The sequence below is a fragment of the Arctopsyche grandis genome, chromosome 3 (assembly GCF_051622035.1).
Source record: "Arctopsyche grandis isolate Sample6627 chromosome 3, ASM5162203v2, whole genome shotgun sequence".
Lineage (NCBI taxonomy): Eukaryota > Metazoa > Arthropoda > Insecta > Trichoptera > Hydropsychidae > Arctopsyche > Arctopsyche grandis.
Genome location: NC_135357.1, coordinates 31,685,558 through 31,709,895, shown reverse-complemented (window position 1 = coordinate 31,709,895; position 24,338 = coordinate 31,685,558). Strand labels below are relative to the sequence as shown.

Here is a 24,338-nt window from a genome sequence, read left to right as displayed (position 1 = left end):
GTCAAGCCACATCCCTATGCATAACGTATACTGGTATTCTAAAGTTTTTTTTTTTTTAATCTACTTGTCGACGCACCTGCCACATATGTATGTACATACCCACAAACATACATCGCATCCGTTTATATATACAGTCCCATGACAGCGAATTACTAACACCATGCGGATTTTGCAAATTCTATGTTTAGAGCTATATATTGAAGAGTAGGTTCGTAAAATTAAAACAAAGATGTGTTTATAATGATTATACATAGTTTATTTACAATATTAATACAACATATATATATATTATTAATATTTTGTATGTCCACCCTTATTTCGGAGACACGATGCTATTCTTTTGGGCATACTCTCGATACAAGACGCAATGGTTGACTTTATCTCAGGATCTCCCTGCCACACAGAAATTATGTTTTGTTTTAGGATATTTTTATTGGTACATTGGAGCTTATTTAATTTCATTTTAAGGGTATGCCAGACATTTTCTATAGGATTTAGATCGAGAGAATTACCGGGCCAGTGAAGGAGCGGTAAATTGTGGTCGGACATGATTTTTTTCACAATTTTGGCTTTGTCGCAGGGTTCAATAATATTGCATTAAGTGCAGGCGATCCCTTTTGTCAATTTTGTTTTGTATAGAGTGCAATAGGGTGTATCGCAATACCGTTATATATTGCGAAGCATTCATCATCCCTTCTACAAAATACAATGGCCCCCGACCTTCCGCACTAATTGAGCCCCAAATCATGAGTGACAGCGGGTGTTTCACATTTTTTATGACACCGGACTCATTATACCGCTTGCCGACTCGCCTACGTACGTATTGGTGAGTCGGTGTCATCAATTGAATTGACGACTCGTCAGAGAAGTGAACCTTAAAAATGTTAAAAACATCGTTTAATTCAATTCATTTAAAAAAAAATTAAACAAATAATTTAATTTCAATTAAATTACCCCTTTCCAATCGTCGAGGGTGAAGTGGCGATGCTCATTAGCCAAATTGAGCCTGGCTTTCTTCATTTTTGGCGTCAAAAGCGTTTTTTTAGCTAGCTGCCTGCCTGCCATCCCCGCGTCTGCGAGACGGCGTTGTATTGTCCGAGTCGATATTTCGGTTCCGCTCCCGTAAATTCGTCTGGATTTTTTTATTTGTGGCAAACCGATCCTTCTCAACAGTATTTATAATATATCGATCGACTCGAGGACCGTATTTTCGAGTGCCACAACAATTCTTACCCTTGGTGACCGTAGGATTTTCACCTCTTTTTAGTTGGGTGCTAATTTTATGCACACTGAAAACGCTAACCCCCTGATCTTTAGCAATATATCGTATAGAATACTTCCCAGTATTTAATAATGTGGAAATATTGGCGATTTTCTCCATAGATAAATCTTTATTTCTTCCCATCTAAAAAGGAAAGGGGGTTTTTTCACAAGCAATTTAAACAAATAATTAAGTCACATTTAAAAAATTTAAACACTTTAACTTACTTCAATGATATCGATAATATACAGGAAAGCAAAAATCTCTTCAAAACAAACTTTTCTCCCAGTGAAAGCACACGTCTACACCAAACGGATTTCAAAGCCAAACTGTGTATTTGCACTTGTTCGGTTTTTATAAACACTACTCGTCCTATCCTTCTCTAAATACATAGAATAGGATACAATGAATGGTCTACAAAAAAAACCAACCCAAAATGTTACTTAAGACGGCGCAGGTACACAAAATAGGGTAAATACGCGGGTGTTAGTAATTCGTTGTCATACGACTATATATATATATATATATATATATATATATATATATATATATATATATATATATATATTTATATATATATATATATATATATATATATATATATATATATATATATATATATATTTATATATATATATATATATATATATATATATATATATATATATATATATACATATATATATATATATATATATATATATATATATATATATATATATATATATATATATATATATATATATATATATATATATATATATATATATATATATATATATATATATATATATATATATATATATATGTAGGTATATAATTCCGTTTTATATATAGGTATATAATAATGCAGAGGCATATTAGACTTATCGAAGAATGCTAACAGAACATACATATATAAATCAGCATCTTTTATACATGGTTTTATTTTTCAGTTTAACATTTCTGTAACATGTGGATTTCTGATGACGATACAATATTCCTTACAATTTCGACTGTTGACGAAAGTTCATAGTAACTATAAATGGTATCTGTTTACTTGGCTACCATTGCATTCAGCGCTTGAGTTATAAAAGTGTGTGAATATGTTGGTTTTTAACAATAATAAGAAACATTTGACAATTTTGAAACATGTAATTACAATAGTACATATATTTGTTTGTGTGATGTATTGGATAGATTGAAAAAAAATTTGAATATTTACTTTTTTTTTTTAAATAGTTTAAAAAAAAATATAAGGAAAACAATTGAATGTTAAAAAATATATAAGCATATTTTATATGACGTTATTTATGACGCTGTTGAATTGCATTACGTTTTTATGGATTCCGAAAGCCAGATTATCCCTTTGAGTGCTGACGTCTTTTCTGTTGAAAGTCCGCCACGCTGAAAATTTCGCCAAAATTTTCAACTAGAATTTATTTAGAAATTTATAGAAAGCGGGTATAAAAATTGAAGCAAACTTAATATAATTAAAAATTAATCAAACAAACCCTAGATAACTACCGCCGAGGATTTCGAGTTTTGTAAAGGTGTGTCTAGACCAGAGAGATGTAATAAGAATAGAGGGGCCCTTACGAATAAATAATTGTTGTCAATTTTACGCGGTACGTCTCTATAAATACGCTACATCGCACGGAATACAATCGGATCAGTTTACTAATAAAAATGTATCCCATGTTTTTTATTGAGTGTTTTTGAATCTATTGTGCAATTTTTACTACTAATAATAGCTTGAATGCCTTTATTTACGGTTCTCCAAAGCTATGGTGATGATTTTTCGATTTTTTTTTTGTTTGTCACATTTGTCGTATAATGTAGCAGTTGGAGAAACTCCCGATCGCACCAATTGTGCAATATGGGCTACCGTATGGTGAGAAACATGAAATTTTTTTGCAATTTGTATGTAACTATATGTCTTTTAACTAATAAGCGTTGCAATGGCCACTTTCACATCTTCTGAAATGGTTTTTTTGGAGCCATTTCAAAAAAAAAGTTTTTGATTAAAAAATCAAAAAATATATTAAAGCGAACGTAAAAACACAATAATATTAATTTACAACTTATATTTAAAATATTTAAAAATAATTAAATCTTAAGTCTATTTTTAAGTCAATAATTGTTAATTTACGCAGCGTGTTAACAGGGCGAAAACTGAACGTGAACTGATTCTTTGTTTCTTCATCCCCAGTTTCAAAATTTTCGGTTTTTTTCACCACCACATTTGGGTTGATATTCAATCTATTTACCAGTGTTAAAATAAATACGTGTTTCCCACATGTTTGTCAAATTTGTCACAAGTTTCGCAAATTACGCTAGTGGTAAGAACATCATGTCATGGGCCTGTATATATATATATATATATATATATACATACATATATATATATATATATATATATATATATATATATATATATATATATATATATATATATATACATATGTACATATGCATAATCCACTTGCTTATGTAAAACATACATGCTATATTTTTCAACCAATAGCATTTCGTATAGATAATAGAACATTGTACGTATGGATTATATACATATATGTACATACATATGTACATAGGTGCAAGTAAAATTTTATTTTAATATATTGTGTTTAGAAATAAAGACATTTTGTATTCAAGTAATCAGTGATGTATTTATTTTCAAATATTTTCTCAAAATTCATTTATTTGACCACAAATTGTTCAATCGCAATGCATGGATGGTTTTCATTTAAAACATCTTGCTGGCATTATTAGTCTACTTCCAATTTTCTGAAGCTTCCAGTGGTACCTGTGCCGAGTTCTGCTTCCATCATACTCTTTAATTTGTAGTCACCGTCTGTATCGATGTACATATCATCCCCAGACAAGATGAATCCTTTCACGCTATCCAGTTTTTTTTTCAAATCATCGATCATGTCAGCGAGAGGTACTTCACCACCATACTCCTTGGGAAGAATACTCGGGCTGAGGCAGTCATTGAGCTGATTCACATTCTCAAGAACCTAAAAATAACTCAATCATTGTAAATTACGTTTTGTTTTTTTTAATCGTATTGTAAGCTTTTAATTTACTCACAATAAATCTCTTTTTCATTTTATCGTTAAGAAGTGAGATTACAAAACTCAATACTTGTTGTGCTACAGACGGCGTATTGATGAAATAATTGGCTTTGTTACGAAGTGGATTCACATTCTATGTAAAACAGATGATTGCTGAATTATGTGTATAATACATACAAGTGGCTAAATCTTTTGACCATTAGTTGTTCTAAAAACTTAGCGATTTTAATCGTAATATATGTATTATAATAGTACTCACTTGAGAACATTCAAGAAGCATTTTAATATCGGTTAAGGAAAACATGCTGACGTGGCTCATGGTCAAGTTATTGTAGTCATTAATGAAGGAATATCCATAGATTTGGTTCAACTCGTCGTCTATCAGTAGTTCAGTTATCAAAGCGTGGGTTTTAATTATGTCTGAAACTGTATGCTTTTTGGGATCGAGGCAACCTTTTAAATGAATTCCGTTTAAAATAATATACCTAGCTAAAAATTTATATGTATTTAATTTGACGTCATCAATTTATTTATAAAATATTACCTGAACGAATCATAACAACACGACGATTATTGACATCTCGTTGTGGCAACGGTACCAAATAGCCACTGTTGATTACATCTTGAATCGCTGGGTCATCGTAGTTTATATTTGCGAACCACTCGGGTTTCATTTTCTTGGTCACCAAGTTCTTCTCGAGGAGCAAACATGCTTGGGGCACAGAAAACTTTTTGGTTCGCAAGAAACGTAGCAAAAAGTTGGAATCTACAAATAAAATTATCATGAAACAACCTCAATTATTTTCTAAAATATTTGAACATCTTTAACACACATTTAAATTTATGCATAGGTATACACAGGTCCGCGCCTAGGAGTTTGCACACTACCTGTGTGCAAACTTAAATCGGCCGCTCTTTTTTACAAACGTCCTTCACTTACGAATACAATTCAGGAAAAGATTGGCCTCTTATCCGATCGTTTTCATACTTTGCCATATTGATCATTTTGGTCATCAATATAAGTAAATGGATCTTCCGCCATTACGATAGAGATAAAATATCGTTTAAGACGCGTTTTATGTTTGCAAATTTTAAACTTTAGACTTGCCTAGAGAAAACATTGGTAGCAAACAGTATATATAGAAGTTTTTTCTTTTATTATGGCAGTGTTTTAGCTGTGACGTACATATGTATGTCGAATCGAAACGACTATTATAGTACGGCGAGCGTTATCTTACACAGATACACACACACACACAGTATAGCGCTATTATATATACGATGATACACATTTAAGTATATGCATATACACTATACAGTATATGAACGCCGTACACAGACATTTGACATTTGTTGGCCGCTTGGATAATAAAATATTGCCATATAATAAAACTGTAAATTGGCACCAGTTGGTAGTGAACGTCGTCTCCACTGAGGACACAAGGTAATCAGTAATGTCAGGGGTCATGATTTTCATTAAAATCTAACTGGAAAATATCTAGAGTCTATGTTTACGTATAAGAGGTTGGTCTCCATTTATTTACTTTACAACACTCGATTGATTGAAAGAAGCCAACACTTTTACTTATTGTAAACTAGTGTTTTTACCCGGCATCGCTCGGTATTTGTAATATAAACCGCTTAAACATGGCAATCTAATACTAAACATTTTATTAGATTTATTTGAATAGTTTTATTTTATTTAAATTTATTTGAATATTCATTTGTTTTTTTTTTATTAAATTGAAAGTCACGGAATCTACGATCCAAACAAACAAACATACATACAAAGTCTCTTTCGAAATTATATATTAGATATACTTATGGTGAAATTATAGAGTTTTGCTTTAATAGCCTGTTTATTGAATGTTAACTACCTGTTCTGCATCTTTTAATGGCAGGATGTTTGGATATCCAATCTCTCATTTGATCCAAACACTGCTCCCTCAATAAATCTCCTTCCCTCAATTCTATTAGAGCCACTTCTTTTGCGTCTGGTGTCACATTGTATTTGAATAGTTCTGGAAGATTTGTTGTATCTGTAGAAGTCATCTTTGCAACTAAAAGCACATAGAAAATTTCTATCACAAGTCGACTCTGGTACTTGAGCTGCTGCAAACTCGTGGGTTTTATATTCTGAATTAATATGATGTGACTGACAAACATTTATTAGTTAGCTGTGTAATATTTGAATACACGTATTATGGAAACTAAAGTCAGAAGTGATGTGCTTGTAATATTCATATAAATATGTACATAAGATCTGTATGTTTTATGTGATCAATTTCTTTGATTAGTTAATTTTAAAAATAATAAAACTTTTAACATGTTTGATAAAATTTGTAAAATAATGATTTTTATAAAATGAGTTTGGGTAAAAATCAGTGGCGTCATTTTGAGGGGAGGGGGGGATGAGCAGTCGCCCCCCTCTAGATTTGAACGGGACTATTCACGTTGTTTAATGTATTATTATGAATTTGAATTAAAATACTAAACCAACAAAAATAGAATGTTGAAATTCTTTAGAACACAATTCATATACACTCATTTTTTTAATATAATACAAAATCCCCCCTCCTCTAGAAAGTTATTCCTTACTGGTCAAAAAACTTGACCCCCCCCTGGGAAAAGCTGAAATCACGCTCTTGATATAAATGCTAGGTATAAGAAATTTTCAGTGTAAATTTTTAATATTGATGCGATTTTAAATGTAAATTATATATTTTTTTATAAAATAATAATTGAGAAAGGTCTCATAGCCAATTTTAAAAAATATTTTCCCATCATGTCATTGCGGGCTGTTCTTAACGACACCTTAAACTTGTACATACATATATAAATTTACAGATAATAATATTTTTGAATCACTAAATTAATGGTGACATAGTGGGTAGGATGGTTTTTGCTAATTTGACGAGGAACCGTTTCAACAATGAAATCATATAAATTGGAATACTCTGATAGGAGTCACAAATATTCAAGTCTGATTGCAGTATTACACAAATACTCGGAATAAATTATTTTCAACCAATGACAATCCAGGGATCGAACCCGGCAACCTAATGGTGGTTAGCATTAATGCAACCACCAAAGCTATACTACAGGCTAAATATTTATATGAATTGTATATAGAAATAAAATTTAAATTGAATATTCAGTTGCAGAATCCGTTCCATGGTGTCTTCTTCATCCAAATTATGTAAAATGAAATTACTCACAATTGAGTGGTAATCCTAGCACAAAGAATGTTCAACTTTTGATGGTCCGTTGCAAACTGAAAACGAAATGGATATTGAACATTATATATACATATATAATTTCATTTACTTTTGAGATGTACGATAAGCCGATTACATTTGGAGATTTTTTTCATAGAAAAAACGCTTTTGTATTATTTACAAAAATGTAAATTGCTTTTTTTTTTTAAATTCGTAGACAAAGAAAAAGTATTTGAATACGAAATGTAATTTTATAATTAAAAATTGGCCATGGTTAGTTCAAAAGTCAAATGTACAATTTTAATACGTAACGAATGTATTTAAAAAAAAGTTGAAGATAAACAATAAGTGGCGTTAATTGCAACGGTTTTTAAAATAATTGATGTATAATCAAAATAATATTAATTGAGAATAAAGTTTGAATTTTTCTAATTGATTGAAAATTGTCGGTCAATCAGATTTTCGTTTCAAATTTTTGAATGGATTATTTCGATTGTTACATATTTTCTTTTACCGGTTTAATTTGCTGCATCAAATCCTTTTTAAACTGTTACAAATTTTAATGTGCCGAAATCAAGTAAGATCTATTCAATAAAAAACAGTTGCTTTCAAAATATATATATTTATTATAAATATATTTTTTTGAACAAATACATATATATATATTTTTTTGTTTTTATGAATTCCGAAAGGCAGGTTAATGGTCGGCTGATTCTGTTATATAATGATTACCGATTTTAGCCTTGCTTAATAAGGTATCAAGGGGATTTATATACTATAATATAATATAATCCACCCGCTGTAGGTTAAGAATTGTAAATAGGTTTTTGAGCTCTATTTCCTATTATGCTGTACATTAACATTAGAATAATATAATACTATGATTACTAACAAAATTAAATTAAAATTGTAACATAGAAAATGATCAGTAGATGAGTAGCTATCAAAATAGATATCAGACGTATTGTGAACATATGTAAATTAGTAATAATAAAAAGCATTTAAAAATCAAAAATCCGCTGTAGGAAGAGACGTACGGTAAAACATACATGCTAACTCTTTCAGCGCCTCTCGACCAATAGGATTTTGTATAGACAATAGAACATTGTACGTATGGATTATAGGTGCAAGTCGAATTTTATTGTAGTACTAGTACTGTGCCCGTTGAAATTTCAACGGGGTGGTAGCGGCTCTATGACATGGCCGGGTTTCGGTCACCATCTGCGAGCTGGGACCAACTCGGCCATGTTGCTCGCTGCTGAACTACTTCTTTCCCAACCGTCATATTAAATAGTCGTGTGTACAACACTCCGTCGTTTCATTCCCTTACACCACCATAGGGTGGTTTCGGAAACAAATTGATACATGATAAAGTTACAATACGAAGCAAAAGTCGGGAAGCGGAAAAGAAACAGGAATCTGTATCCAGAACTGAAACAATAATCGGGAACCGGAACTGAAGCAAGAATCAGGAACCGGCGCTGAAAAAGGAATCAGGAACTGGAACTGAAAATAGAATCTGTATCCGGAACTGAAGCAAGAATTGGGAACCGGAACTGAAAAAAGAATTGGGAACCGGAATTGAAATAAAAATCTGGATCCGGAACTTAAGCAAGAATTGGGAACCGGAACAGAAACAGGAATTCGGATGTGGAACTGAAGCAGGAATCCGGATCCGGAATTGAAAAAAATCGGGAACCGGAACTGAAACAGGTACCCGGATCCGGAATTGAAGCGAAATTCGGGAACCGGAACTGAAACGAATCCGGATTCGGAATTGAAGCAAAAATCGGCAACCGCAACTGAAACTGGAATCCGGATCCAGAACAGAAACAATAATCGGGAACTGGAACTGAAGCAAGAATCGGGAACCAAAACTAAAAAAGGAATAGGGAACTGAAATTGAAAAAGGAATCGAAATCGAAATAGTATTCGAAATCGAAGGCACATTAAAATTTGTTTCTTAGAAATCTCCTTACTGGTTGACTCGTCCGCACAAACATACACACGGATTGCATACAACGCCTCTCTTTTTATATATATTATATTATGGTTAGAAATATAGACATTTTGTATTCAAGTAATCAGTGATGTATTTAATTTCAAATATTTTCTTAAAATTCATATATTTGATCACAAAAAGATTATAAAAAGGTTTTAAAAAATTGTTCAATCGCGATCCATGGATGATTTTCATTTATAACATCTTGCTGGCATTAGTCTACTTCCAATTTTCTGAAGCTTCCAGTGGTACCTGTGCCGAGTTCTGCCTCCATCATACCCTCTAATTTGTAGTCACCGTCCGTATCGATGTACATATCATCCCCAGACAAGATGAATCCTTTCACACTATCCAGTTTTTTTTTCAAGTCATCGATCATGTCAGCGAGAGGTACTTCACCACCATACTCCTTGGGAAGAATACTCGGGTTGAGGCAGTCATTGAGCTGATTCACATTCTCAAGAACCTAAAGATAACGCAATCATTGAAAATTACGTTTTGTTTTTTTTTTAGTCCTATTGTAAGCTTTTAATTTACTCACAATAAATCTCTTTTTCATTTTATCGTCAAGAAGTGAGATTACAAAACTCAATACTTGTTGTGCTACAGACGGCGTATTGATGAAATAATTGGCTTTGTTGCGAATTGGACACACATTCTAAAACAGATGATTACTGAATTACATATGTCTATACTGCAAAAGTAGCTAAATCTTTTGACCATTAATTGTTCTAAAAACTTAACGATCTTTGATCGTGATATACATATGTACTATTAATAAACGGATTATTCCGCAATAAGCGGTCTCGCGCACGTCACTAAAATCTCGATCACGAAACATTTGGCACTCGAGTTCTCGTTAGTACAATATTTCTCGTGAATTGGTGGAGTTTTTGGGTGCCAGATGTTCCGTGATCGAGATTTTAGTGACTTGCGCGAGATCGCTTTTTGCGGAAAAATCACCGAACCGTAATATTATATTACTCACTTGAGTACATCCAAGAAGCATTTTAATATCGGTTAAGGACCACATGCTCATGTGGCTCATAGTCAAGTTATTGTAGTCATTAATGAAGGAATATCCATAGATTTGGTTCAACTCGTCGTCTATCAGTAGTTCAGTTATCAAAGCGTGGGCTTTAATTGTGTCTGTAAGTGTATGCTTTTTGGGATCGAGGCAACCTTTTAAATGAATTCCGTTTAAAATAATATACCTAGCTAAAGTTTCATATGTATTTAATTTGACGTTATCAATTTATTTATAAAATATTACCTGAACGAATCATAACAACACAACGATTATTGACATCTCGTTGTGGCAACGGTACCAAATAGCCACTGTTGATTACATCTTGAATCGCTGGGTCATCGTAGTTTATATTTGTGAACCACTCGGGTTTCATTTTCTTGGTGACCAAGTTCTTCTCGAGGAGCAAACACGCTTGGGGCACAGAAAACTTTTTGGTTCGCAAGAAACGTAGCAAAAAGTTGGAATCTACAATCAAAATTATCATGAAACAACCTCAATTATTTTCTAAAATATTTGAGGTTAATCAGGTCCGCAACTAGGAGTTTGCACACTGCCTGTGTGCAAACTTGAATGCGCCGCTCTTTTTTACAAATCTCCTTCACTTACGATTACAATTCAGGAAAAGATTGGCCTCTTATTCGATCGTTTTCATACTTTGCCGTATTGCTCATTTTGGTATCAATATAAGTAAATGGATCTTCCGCCATTACGATAGAGATAAAATATTGTTTAATGCTGCGTACGGACCAAACCAACGACGATTTTGGTCCAACGTTTTAACCAGCAGGATAAAACCAGTAGCGTACAAAATATCGAAATAAAAATTAAATTTAAAAATTGAAATTAAATATCAAAATTAAAAATATTATTATTATATTAAAATTAAATTCAAATATCAAAATTAAATTATAATCCATATATTAAATTTAAAATAAAATATTGAAAGTTAAAACAGAACATGCCCAATTTAAATAAATTTTCGAGATTGACCTAAAATTAGATCATCAACAATCACATACAGGTAATCCTCGACTTTTGTTTGTCGAAGATGTTTTGACTTACGAAGATACGCACTAAGATCGAAAAAAAATCAAAGAATTATTATTTTTACTTCCCCGTAATGCGCAGTTACTGAGAATATATCATGTGTTAGTATGGGTGACCGAGCGATGGTCCCAACCCGGAACGTTGTCGGTTTATCAAACGAAATTTTTTTAGTCTTCAATTGTTTCTCTCGTCGAAATAAATCAATTAATTAAATCATTTCAGAGGTAAATTTTATCGGATAATGTCTTCAATTGTTTCTCTCGTCAAAATAAATCAAATAATTAAATCCATCTCAGAGGTAAAATTTATCGGATAATGTGTGATTATTAATTTTATTTCGACGAAAGAAAAAAAAACCCTTTGACAAATCACCGACATTTTTTTTGTTAAATATTTCATCGACGGCGAAACACAGTAGTTATCGTGACGACTTATAAGAAACAATAACAAGGTTTTTTTCGCTCGTAATTATAATATTTCTCTGGTTGTAATGCGTATCGTCGTAATTCAAAACATTGTTGTAATTCAAAACATCAACGATGATCTAATTTTAGCTCAATGTCGCTCGTTAGCTTAATTTTGATATTTAATTTCAATGTTTTTATTTAATTTTTATTTCGATATTTTGTACGCTACTGGTTTTAAAAGTTGGCCCGCAACCGTCGTTGGTTTGGTGCGTACGGACCATAAGACGCGTTTTTAATTTTAAATCTGGGTGACGTCTATGTAGTCTTTAGTTTTATACATAGATGGCGGTAATAAAATAAAATTATTGGTTTTTTTTATTTAAAATAATAATTTATATATCTTAATATTATATACAAAACTAAAAAGAAGGTTTGTTTTTGAAAAAAAAATTTTTAAGCATGTAATTATTGTATAAATCATATTAATTAAATGAAGTGCGTGAAAGTAGTTGAAAAATCTTACTTTTTGATAAATATTGTGTGAGAAATAATGTGTTGAAAATTTTAATCACAATAAAAATTAACCAAAAAAATCGACAGAAAACCAAAACGTTTAGTTCTAAGCAGGCCCAGACATCTGGCAGTTACAAACATAATAGAACATAAAATACCTAGCTCTATGCGGACCGAAGTTATACCTGCTATCCTATTATTTCCTCGAATTATAGTTCGCACGTGTTACAAGTTGTAATTTGCAACAGCAATCCACAAATATACAATAAGACCCTACATATATGTATGCATTTTGTAAAGTACGATGTCTTGTTTAGTATTTATAAGGAATATATTTTTTCTGCCGCCTGTGTGCGTTGCACACATTTGTACATATGGTAGGTGCGGGCTTGGCCTGTTCATTGAATGTTAACTACCTGTTCTGCATGTTTTAATTGCGGGATGTTTGGATATCCAATCTCTCATCTGATCCAAACACTGCTCCCTCAATAAATCATCTTCCCTCAATTCTTTTAGGGCCACTTCTTTTGCGTGCGGCGTCACATTGTATTTGAATAGTTCTGGAAGATTTGTTGTATCTGTAGAAGTCATCTTTGCAACTAAAAGCACATAGACAATCACAAGTCGACTCAGGTTCTCTGTAATTGAGCTGCTGCAAGTTCTTGGGTTTTATATTCTGAATTAATGTGATGTGACTGACAAACATTGATTAGTTAGCTGTGTAACATTTGAATACACGCATTATGGAAACTAGAGTCAAAAGTGATGTGCTTGTAATATTCATATAAATATGTACATAAGATCTGTATGTTTTATGTGATCATTTTATTTGATTTGTTAATTTTAGAAATAATAAAACATATTAATATGTTTGATAAAGTTTGTAAAATAACGATTTTTATAAAATGAGTTTGGGTAAAAATCAGGGGCGTCATGTGGGGGGGGGGAGGGGTTCGGGATGGGCAGCCGTCCCCCTCTAGATTTGAACGGGACTATTCACGTTGTTTAATGTATTATTATGAATTTTAATTAAAATACTAAACCAACGAAAATAGAATATTGAAATTCTTTTGAACACTGAATTCATATACACCCATTTTTTTTAAATATAATACACACCCCCCCCCCCTCCTCAAGAAAGTCATTCCTTATTGGTCAAAAAATTTGACCCCCTGGAAAAGCTGAAATGACGCCTTGGTAAAAATGCTAGGTATAAGAAAGTTTTAGTGTCTACATTTTTAATATTGATGCGATTTTAAATGTAAATTATATATTTTTATATCTAATCTATAATTTGGAAAGAGACTTTGTATGTATCCTTGGTCGTCGTTTTCGTCGTCGTCGTCCGTAGATCGGTGACGTCATCGAACACGTGATTCGATTTTTTTTTTTTCGATCCATGGGCGCCGATTTGTTTTTTTCGTTTCAATGGATTCACCCCCGCGGGGGCGCAAGGCGAGTAGCTTCATGGGGCCCCGCCAGGGGCGCCACAAGGGGCGCAGCCCCGTGGGGCCCCAGCCTCATGGGGCGCAGCCCCATGGGGCTCAAAAGGGGGCGCCACAAGGGGCGCAGCCCCGTGGGGCCCCGGGGGGGCCCAGCCTCATGGGGCGCAGCCCCATGGGGCTCAAAAGGGGGCGCCACATGGGGCGCAGCCCCATGGGGCTCAAAAGGGGGCGCCACAAGGGGCGCAGCCCCGTGGGGCCCCGAATGGGGGCCCGGGGGGCCCAGCCTCATGGGGCGCAGCCCCATGGGGCTCAAAAGGGGGCGCCACAAGGGGCGCAGCCCCGTGGGGCCCCGAAGGGGGCCCGGGGGGCCCAGCCTCATGGGGCGCAAGCCCTAATAGGCATTAACTAAGGGGGGCGAAGCCCTAGACGGCAATTAATCATGGGGGCGCGGAGGGGCGAAGCCCTAAAAGGCAACTGATCATGGGGGCGAAGCCTTAGACGGCATTTAATCATGGGGGCGCGGAGGGGCGAAGCCCTAATAGGCATTAACTAAGGGGGGCGAAGCCCTAGACGGCAATTAATCATGGGGGCGCGGAGGGGCGAAGCCCTAAAAGGCAACTGATCATGGGGGCGAAGCCTTAGACGGCATTTAATCATGGGGGCGCGGAGGGGCGAAGCCCTAAAAGGCATTAACTAAGGGGGGCGAAGCCCTAAACGGCAATTAATCTTGGGGGCGCGGGGGGCGAAGCCCTAAAAGGCATTAACTAGGGGGGGCGAAGCCCTAGACGGCATTTAATCATGGGGGTGCGGAGGGGCGAAGCCCTAAAAGGCATTAACTAAGGGGGGCGAAGCCCGAAACGGCAATTAATCTTGGGGGCGCGGGGGGCGAAGCCCTAAAAGGCATTAACTAAGGGGGGCGAAGCCCTAGACGGCTTTGAATCATGGGGGCGCGGAGGGGCGAAGCCCTAAAAGGCAACTGATCATGGGGGCGAAGCCCTAAACGGCAATTGCTCATGGGGCGTGGAGGGGCGAAGCCCTAGAAGGCAAAGGCTCAGGGGGGTGCCGAGGGCGAAGCCCTAGAAGGCAAAAAAAAATTTGATTTTTTTTTTTTGATTTTTTTAAATTTTTTTTTTGATTTTTTTTTTATTTTTTTTTTTATTTTTTTTTTAATTTTTTTTTTTATTTTTTTTTTAAATTTTTTAATTTTTTTTTTTTTTTTTAATTAAATTAGCTTAGTCATGTTTAAGCGGTTTATATTATAAACACTGAGCGAAGCCGGGTAATACAACTAGTAAAATAATAATTGAGAAAACCCTCATCGCCTATTTTTAAAAATATTTTCCCATCATGCCATTGCGGACTTTTCCTAACGCCACCTTAAACTTGGTATCTGGACATGTACCCCCTGGACATTAACCCCCGTAACAATCGTTGGTTCGTAGAATCTAATAAAAAACGAATGAATATTAAAATAAATTTAATAAGATGTTTACTATATTAGATTAATCATGCGGTTTATATTACAAATACTGAGCGAATCTGGGTAAAACCACTAGTAATCAATAAAAAAACATCAGTAATCAATAATAATAATCTAATATATAATGTCGAAAGAGACTTTGTATGTAAGTACGTAAGTATGTACATATATATATGTATATATGTACATAAAGTGTCTTTATTTCATATATATTTCAATTCAATTGGTTGAATATTATATTTTTTTCGATTCAAATAAATTTAATAAAAAAACAAATGAATATTTACTATTAGATTCGCCATGTTTACGCTGTTTATATTACAAATACTGAACGAAGCCGGGGAAAACAACTAGTTTAAAATACAAAAAAATTCAAAAATCAATTGTAATTTAATGTTAGAAAAAAAGTATTAAAATTTACTTTCAATACCACAGAACGCAAACGTTAACTGGTGACTAAAAGGCTTTTAATTTGATATTTATTATATGTACAATAATAAATTGAAATTAAATATTGTACATAAATTGAAATTAATTTATTAATTTAAAATTATTAATTACTTATTACTATTTTTAAATCATTTTAGCGGGGGTTATTTGTATGTGTCCGGGAGGTAAGTGTCCTAGAACCCTTAAACTTGTATATATACATATGTATATACATTTATAGATTATAATTTTTTGAAATCGATTAATTGGTGGTGACATAGTGGGTAGGATGGTTTTTGCCAAATTGACAAGGGATCGTTTCAACAATGAAATCTGATAAATTGGAATAGAATAGGGGTCACAAATATTCAAGTCTGACTTCAGTACTACACAAATACTCGGAATAAATTATTTTCAACCAAGTTCAATCCAAGGATCGCACCCGGCAACTTATTGGTGGTAAGTATTAATGCAACCACCGAGCTATACTGCAGGCTAAATATTTATATGATTTTTATTTAGAAATAAAATTTAAATTGAATATTCAGTTGCAGACTCATTTCCATGTTGTCTTCTTTATCCAAACTATCTAAAACGAAATTACTCACAATTGAATGCTAGTCCTAGCACAAAGAATGTTCAACTTTTGATGGTCCGTTGCAAACTGAAATCGAAATGGATATTGAACATTATACTATATATATAATTTTCATAGAAAAAACGGTTTTGTATTATTTAAAAAAAAATGTAATTTGCTATTTTATTTTAAAATCTATTCGAATACGAAATGTAATTTTGTAATAAAAATTGGCCATGCTTAGTTCAAAAGTCAAATGTACGACTTTAATACGTGGATTTCGAAAAAACTAATTTTAAAATACCAGGAGCATATTTTATTTAATTTTAAAAATCAATACCATAGAGACTTGACAGGTAGTCCTACTGTGGTAGCTTTACTGTGGTTATAATACAAATTTAAGTTAAAACAAATCAAAAATAATAAACATAATTAAAAAAAATCATAAAAAATCAATTTAGAACATATAATAAAAAACAAGTAAACAGAAGTGCATATAATAAAAAAAAAAAGAAAAATTACATCGTCCTATTTAGGATGTGCTCGACTAAGTCAACATAACTGGCATTGAAGAGGTCCAAGCAATGTGCCAGTAGGTTAAGGAGTCGAACAGCTGTTGAGAGGGGGGACTTCATGAGCACGTTTGATTTAGCCCTAATTGACAAAAATATATCATGCTTTCGCAAACTCTCTGATTCTCCGGGGCCCAGAAATTTAGTCTTTGCAGGATAGCGGGATGGTTAATCTCTCCTCTAAGTAACTTTACGAAATGTTTCCCAATAAGTAAATCTCTTCTCTTTGCCAGGGAGTTGAAACCCAAAGATCCCAAGACAAAGGCACTAGGGAACAGATATGGATAAAATCCAAATGTCTTCAGATATAAAAATCTAAGCAATTTCTTTTGGACTCGTTCCAACATTAGAGAGTTACGAAGTTGATAGGGAGATCATATAATGGACTCGAGAAAACTGCGAACTAATGTACAATATAAGAGACTTTATCAAACGCCTTCTCAAAATCAGTATATGTATATTACATCCATTTGATTATTACAGTTCAAAGATCTGGCCATGTCACTTAAACATAACAAATTGGTAATAGCTGATCTGGCCGGACGAAAGCCATGCTGCTGATCAATGAGTGTATTTTGAAAATGATTAAAAATGTATTTGTGTTATATAACTTCAAACATTTTGGCTGGCGTGGACAAGATAGTAATAGGTCTGTAGTTCCTTACACAAGACTTCTCGTCCTTCTTATGAATAGGAGTCACTTTAGAGCATTTCCATAAATATTGGAATGAAGAGTTCTTTAGAATTGAGTTGAAAATAAATTTTAAAGGTTCTAAGAGACTAACCTCACGGTAATTGGACTATTCGTCACATTGGGGTGGTCACAAAGACAATTTTTGGCATGAAAATCGCGAATACACAATATTTGGCACTCAAGTTCTCGTTACTATGATAGTTATCGTTAGTATGATGGACTTTTCGGCTGCCAGATGACTTTGTGACGAGTAATTTGTGACCAGTAATCACCGAACCAACCTCACATCCTTTTAGGATGTAATTAGGAATGGCGTCAGGACCGGAAGAATAGATATTTTTTAGCTTTAGAAAGCCATATTTCAGATCGGAAGAGTCAAGATGATTAACCGCTAAAGTGGGAAAAGTAAATTCTGAGTCGTTGGTAGGTTCCGTAGAATCAATAGGATTATTGAAAACTGATTTAAAAAAATCGGCAATGTTTTGATCATCCTCTAACAAGCCAGAACCATTGTACATAAGTTATGTAACATAACAGTCGACTTTACACGATTTACACGTTTAGTATTGATGAAGTTCCAGAATTTCTTAGGGTTTTTAACTGTGGAACGTTCACAATCAGCTACATACATAAACATCATAAGCAGTATTGATTAATTTCTTAATTTCCGTCCATAAAATACGGAAATTATTTAAGATAAGAGGATTGCTCGATTTTTTCCAGAGTTTATGTGTTAGATATTTACTTTTTAAAAGATTAATTATTTCTTTAGTAAACCAAGGTTGATAAATCCTTTTGCTCGTCGATAATCCTTCAACTATGATAATACTTCAACCCAAAATAATTTATTTTATTTATTATTTATTTTATTTAATATACTTGGGGGAGGCGGCAAAGCCGATAGGCCCAAGGGGTTTGAATAAACATAATTTTACAAATTATACATATATGCAATAAAACAATGAGAAAAATTAAAATACATTAAAAAAAAACAATATTAAAATAAAATAAAATAAGAGAAGAAAAAAAATATATAAAATAAATAAACAAAAAAAGATAAAAATACAGAAATATGATTATGGGAAAGAAGAATCACAAAAATCCTTTGGTTTTAAAAAAAGTATCAAGTTTATTCTTAAAAATATTAATATTAATAGAGGTTACTAAATCGTTGGGAAGACTATTCCAAACTGAAACCACTCTGTTAGAAAAGAATGTATCTCTGATCAATTTATTAGATTTATCTTTTTGGAGTCTAAGCGTGTGACCTCTGAGGTGAGTGTTTATGTTGAATGAAATAACATTAGACATATGACAATTATAGTGATTATTAAGAATTTTATAGACTTCGATTAAGTCACCTCTAGATCTTCTCGTCTCCAATGTAGTGAGATTCATTATTTTCAATCTTTCATTATAAGAAAGTGATTTGAGTTCAGAAGGAATCTTTGAAATTCTCCTTTGAACCCTTTCAATACATGTAATATCCTTTTTAAAATGAGGATTCCATATGCAAAAAGCGTATTCAAGTCTAGGTCTGATGAAAGTTTTATATATTTTTGTTAAAATAGTTAAATTTAGAAAATTGAATACCCGCTTTATAACATACAAAAATGAGTAAGTTTTGTTGACAATATGATTTATATGAGCGGACCATTTTAGGTCGCAAGTGGTGATGATACCTAGGTCTAATTGGTATTGGACGCAATTCAGGAAAAGGCTGTTTATTTTGTAGGAAAGATTTGGGTTATTATTTCCTAGGTGGAGAACAGAGCATTTCTTAACATTTAAAGTTAAAAGCCAAGTTTTAGACCACGTGACAATTGTGTCCAAATCGCTTTGAAGGGAATTTCTGCCATCTGAGTTGGCAGGACAATAAAGTTTAATGTCGTCAGCGAAAATAGAATATTTACAAGTGAGGTCATTTGCTATATCATTAATAAAAATTAAAAAAAGAATTGGCCCTAAAACAGAGCCTTGGGGAACACCACTAAGGACGGGATGAGATTCTGAAGAGCAGGATCCAATCCTCACCGAGAAGTATCTAGACTTTAAAAACACTCTGATCCAGTCAAGTAGCCTTCCTCTCACACCTATATGCTCGATTTTTAGTAAAAGCCGATCGATAGGAACTCTATCAAAGGCTTTTTCGAAGTCAAGATAGACGACATCTACGGGTATATTATTATTAAGAAGGAGAGACCAATCATTGTGCACGGTTAAAAGGTTACTCAGTACTGATCGGCCTTTTATAAAACCATGCTGGTATTTAGATAAAAGGTTACAAGACTCAAGAAATTTAGTCAGTTGAGAGGCGATGATTTTTTCAAAACATTTTAGCAAAATGGGTGAAAGACTGATAGGACGATAATTAGTGGCTTCTAATTTGTTTCCCTTTTTGTAGATAGGAATAATGTTAGAAGTTTTCCATTCGTTGGGTATAAAGGAAGATATAAAGGAATGATTGAAGAGTTTAAAGAGGGGACGAGATATGGATAGAGCAGTTTTTTTAAAAAAAAGTGAAGGTAAGTTATCATTACCAGGGGCGGAGTTGTCTCCAAGGTTGTGTAAAACCTCTGAAACGACTTTTTCGGAAAACATTATATTATTAATTACTGTTGAATTTCGGGACAAGTTAGGAAGCATCGGCAGATTTGTAGAGTCTTCTTTGATGAATGAGTTGCTAAAGGCCTTAGCAAAAGTGTTGGCTATTAAGAGGGGATCCGTAATAAGCTCCTTTTTTTCATTCATGATTGTGGAAACTACAATTTTAGATTTTAGGTTAGAGTTTAAGTATTTAAAGAAAACTTTGCAATCGCCAGAAGCGATTGAAAGTTCAAAGTCACGCTTTGAGTTTCTTATTTGTTTAGTGACTTCATTATTAAGTTTTCTATAATTAGCATAACCCTCATGGGTTTTATGTTTAGCATAAATGTTCCAAAGTTTCCGTTTTTCTTTAATCAGAATCAATATAGGTTTATTGATCCACGGTTTACATTTGGATTTGAATGGTTTAAGGAAAGGAACAAATTTTTGTATGCCAGCATTTATAATATGATAAAAAGAATCCCACTTAGAATGAATATTAATTTCGAGTTCTAAAAATGACCAATCGCTGTCTATAAAAAAATCATTCAATTTCTCATAGTCGGCTAATTTAAAGTTACGCTTTAAGAAAGGATCAGTTTGAGGTTTACATTGGGATCGATCACACCATTGAATCAGAGAGTTAATTGTAATATGATCACTTAGACCAATTGGGGAGTCAGAGAGAATCGATGATAAGAAATTGTGGGAGTTTGAGAAAACTAGGTCCAATGTCGATGGTCGATTACATCCTCGAAAACGAGTAGGGAAGTCTACCAGTTGATTTAGTCCTGAATTTGCGATGCAATCAAGAAACTCAGCTGCAGAGCCGGAAAGACCAACTGGGCTGAGAAACTTCCAGTTAATGGTAGGAAAGTTGAAGTCTCCAAAAATCAGCGTTGGACAGCTTTTACATCCTTCATTGGCGATGACGTTGAAAAGTTTGATGTCTTCCTCAAATGTGGAAGTGGGAGGTCTATAAATACACGCTAAGATAAATTCGCAGCAGTTAAAACAAACCTTTAACCACAAGTGTTCGATGCCTGATATTGAGATATTGGATGGTAAAAATCTTTCAACCACAATACATGGATTATTAGAAGAAATTTTTACATAAATGCAAACACCTCCTCCTCTTCTATCTTCCCTATCGGATCTATAAATAGCAAAATTAGGAATTTCTACGACACTGTCAGGTATGTTATTATTTAGCCACGATTCACTTATTAATATTATATCGGGATTGTTATTAATTATGTAAAGTTGAAACTAAAAAATAATCATTAAAAATAGAATATAAAATGTAATGCGAATAGGTGTAACGCGATACTCAATCCGCTATTGTATGCAGGGTAGCGGGGAAGTGGGGGGGAAGGTCTGAAGTCGGCGATGCACACGACGTATCACTTCGTAATTCGGAATTCGTAATTTTTAATTCGTGTATCAATTTCTTTCCGAAACCAGCCGTTTCGATTTTGATTTGCGGTTGCCTCGAGGCGGCTGCGTCTAAGGGGTGGTCGGGGGGCGGGGGTGTGATGGCTCCCGGGGCACCGAGCGCCGCCGGATTCTGGATTTCTTTTTGTTTCGGATACGGACTCCATTTTCAGTTCCGGATACCGATCCCTGTTTCAGTTCCGATTCCCGATTTCTGTTTTACCTCCGATTCCGATTAATTATTACTATACGTATTGTAACTTTATTTTAAATTATGTATCAATTTTTTTCCGAAACCACGCGTTGAAATTTTAACGGGCACAACACTAGTTTATTGAGAATTAAGTTAAAATTTTTCTAACTGATTGAAAATTGTCGGTCAATCAGATTTTCGTTTCACATTTTTGAATGGAGTTTTTCGATTGTTACATATTTTCTATTACCGGTTTAATTTGTTGCATCAAATCCTTTTTAATCTGTTGCAAATTTTAATGTTCTGAAATCAAGTAACATTTATTCAATAAAAAACAATTGTTTACAAAATATATTTATTCAATAAAAAACAATTGTTTACAAAATATATTTATCCAAAAAAATATTTTTTTTAATAAAAAAGTTTTTTTGTGTTTTAATGAGTTCCAAAAGCCAGGTTAATGATTTGCAAAGAGTTAGAGATTTAAATTATAGGCGTTTAAACAATTAAAATCTGTAATGGGCATATCAAGGCGAAAAGGTTAGAAGACAGTATAACGCGGTTGACGTCGGCGTAGTAGACGTCAGGCAACTCGATGAGCTCGAAATTTGAAACCCGTTGTATACGATATTTTATCTCCAACGTAATGGCAGACGATACATTAACGTATATTGATGACCAAAATGAGCAATATGGCAAAGTATGAAAACGATAGGATAAGAGATAAGAGATAAAAAAATGACCACTGACACGAAAGCCATGTGAAACGTAAAGGAGGTAAGTAATAAGTAAAAATATTTGAATACGAAATTTAATTTTGTAGTAAAAATTGCCCATGGTAAGTTCAAAAGTCAAATGTACGATTTTAATACATGGATTTCGAAAAAAAAAATTTACAATACCAGGAGCCTATTTTATTTTATTTTAAAGACTTGAAAGGTAGCCCCAGAGCGTCGCTGTGTTTATAATACAAATATAAGTTAAAAGAAATCAATAAGATTGAAAACTTACATCGTGCTATTTAGGATGTGCTTGACTAACTCAACATAACTGGCATTGAAGAGGTCCAAGCAAGACTATTCCCAGATCAGATATAAATAATTCTCTCTGAAGAAGAGAATCATGAAATTTATACGGATACTTACGAACGAGAAGGAGAGTAAGAAATGACCCGACATTTTAGGATATTGAAGGGAAGTTTATTGACATTAGCCCATTCAAAAATAGAATTCAAATCCTCTTGAAAATAATGAGCGTCAGGTAAATTAATTATTCTCTTATAAATTTTTAAGTCATCCGCATATAATAAAAATTTAGAATGTTGAATGGAAGAATGAATATCGTTGATAAATATAAGGAATAATAAAGGGCCAAGATTTGATCCTTGGGGAATCCTAGAAGTGGCAACATACTCATAAGAAAAGCAACTCCCAAACTTAACGAATTGACGTCGATCCTGCAAATAAGAAACAAAAAGACCAACAAGATTGTTAGTTAATCCAATACAACATAATTTAGTAATTAAAATAGTAATTGGGTGCGCTACGCGTGACAGTGCCGCCATACGGGCTAGTGTATGAAATTACGCGCCGAGTTGAATGTGCTAAGTAAAAGGTTGAACTGTTGACATTGATTTCTTGACTACATTAATGCAAAGATTTTTGCAATTTCGATAATAGCATTGAATCATTTTGTGATTTTTTTGTTTTTCTTCGGGTGAGTCAAAGTTTCAAAAGTCAATGTTCATCGCTATATACGTATGTATGTATGTACATATGTAGCATAATCCACTCACTGTAGGAAGAGACGCATTATAGGTGCAAGTCAAATTGCTTAGAAATACAGACATTTTGTATTCAAGTAATCAGTGATTTATTTAATTTCAAATATTTTCTTAAAATTAATATATTTGACCACAAAAAGATTATAAAAAGGTTTTAAAGAAATGTACAATCGTAATCCATTTAAAACATCTTGCTGGCATTAGTCTACTTTCAATTTTCTGAAGTTTCCAGTTAAGGCTTCCAATCCCGGTGCTGAGCACTGGGATTACGGTGGTTGCAGAAATTCCTTAAAAAATATTGTTTTTACAAAAATAATATGGAAAAAAAAAACATAAAACGACATTATACATATAATGAACAACGGTGGGATGAGCAATGACATTTGTTTGCCACCCATTTCTTCCACCCGTTTCGATGCCGGCTCGCCGTTTCCACGAAATGGTATGAGCGGTCTGTATTGTGTCGCAGATATTGAAGCATATTTTACGAATGATATTTGAAGCATATTTTAACTGATTCGAACTCAGAATCGACCACTGATCACGTTTTAGTGATCTAGAAAAAAATTGTGTGAGTGAACACTGTTCGTCTTATCGAACTGAAATTT

General features: G+C 33.5%; 3 protein-coding genes across 3 annotated transcripts in view; 1 reads left to right on the top strand and 2 right to left on the bottom strand.

Annotated features, from left to right (window-relative positions):
• The window catches only part of LOC143909201 (uncharacterized), a 171,080-nt gene that overhangs the window by 131,333 nt on the left and 15,409 nt on the right, over window positions 1–24,338 (top strand). The window lies entirely within an intron of this gene.
• LOC143909053 (clavesin-1-like) lies at window positions 3,890–7,598 on the bottom strand. The gene is made up of 6 exons (XM_077426945.1): window positions 7,539–7,598; window positions 6,198–6,380; window positions 4,865–5,086; window positions 4,580–4,773; window positions 4,337–4,453; window positions 3,890–4,263 (listed from the first exon to the last, which is right to left on the bottom strand). The coding sequence occupies exons 2-6, from the start codon at window positions 6,370–6,372 to the stop codon at window positions 4,012–4,014; spliced, it is 960 nt and encodes a 319-aa protein (XP_077283071.1). The 5' UTR covers window positions 6,373–6,380; window positions 7,539–7,598; the 3' UTR covers window positions 3,890–4,011.
• LOC143909381 (clavesin-1-like) lies at window positions 8,223–16,572 on the bottom strand. Its single transcript, XM_077427332.1, has 6 exons — window positions 16,500–16,572; window positions 12,954–13,136; window positions 10,814–11,035; window positions 10,529–10,722; window positions 10,082–10,198; window positions 8,223–10,006 (listed from the first exon to the last, which is right to left on the bottom strand). The coding sequence occupies exons 2-6, from the start codon at window positions 13,126–13,128 to the stop codon at window positions 9,755–9,757; spliced, it is 960 nt and encodes a 319-aa protein (XP_077283458.1). The 5' UTR covers window positions 13,129–13,136; window positions 16,500–16,572; the 3' UTR covers window positions 8,223–9,754.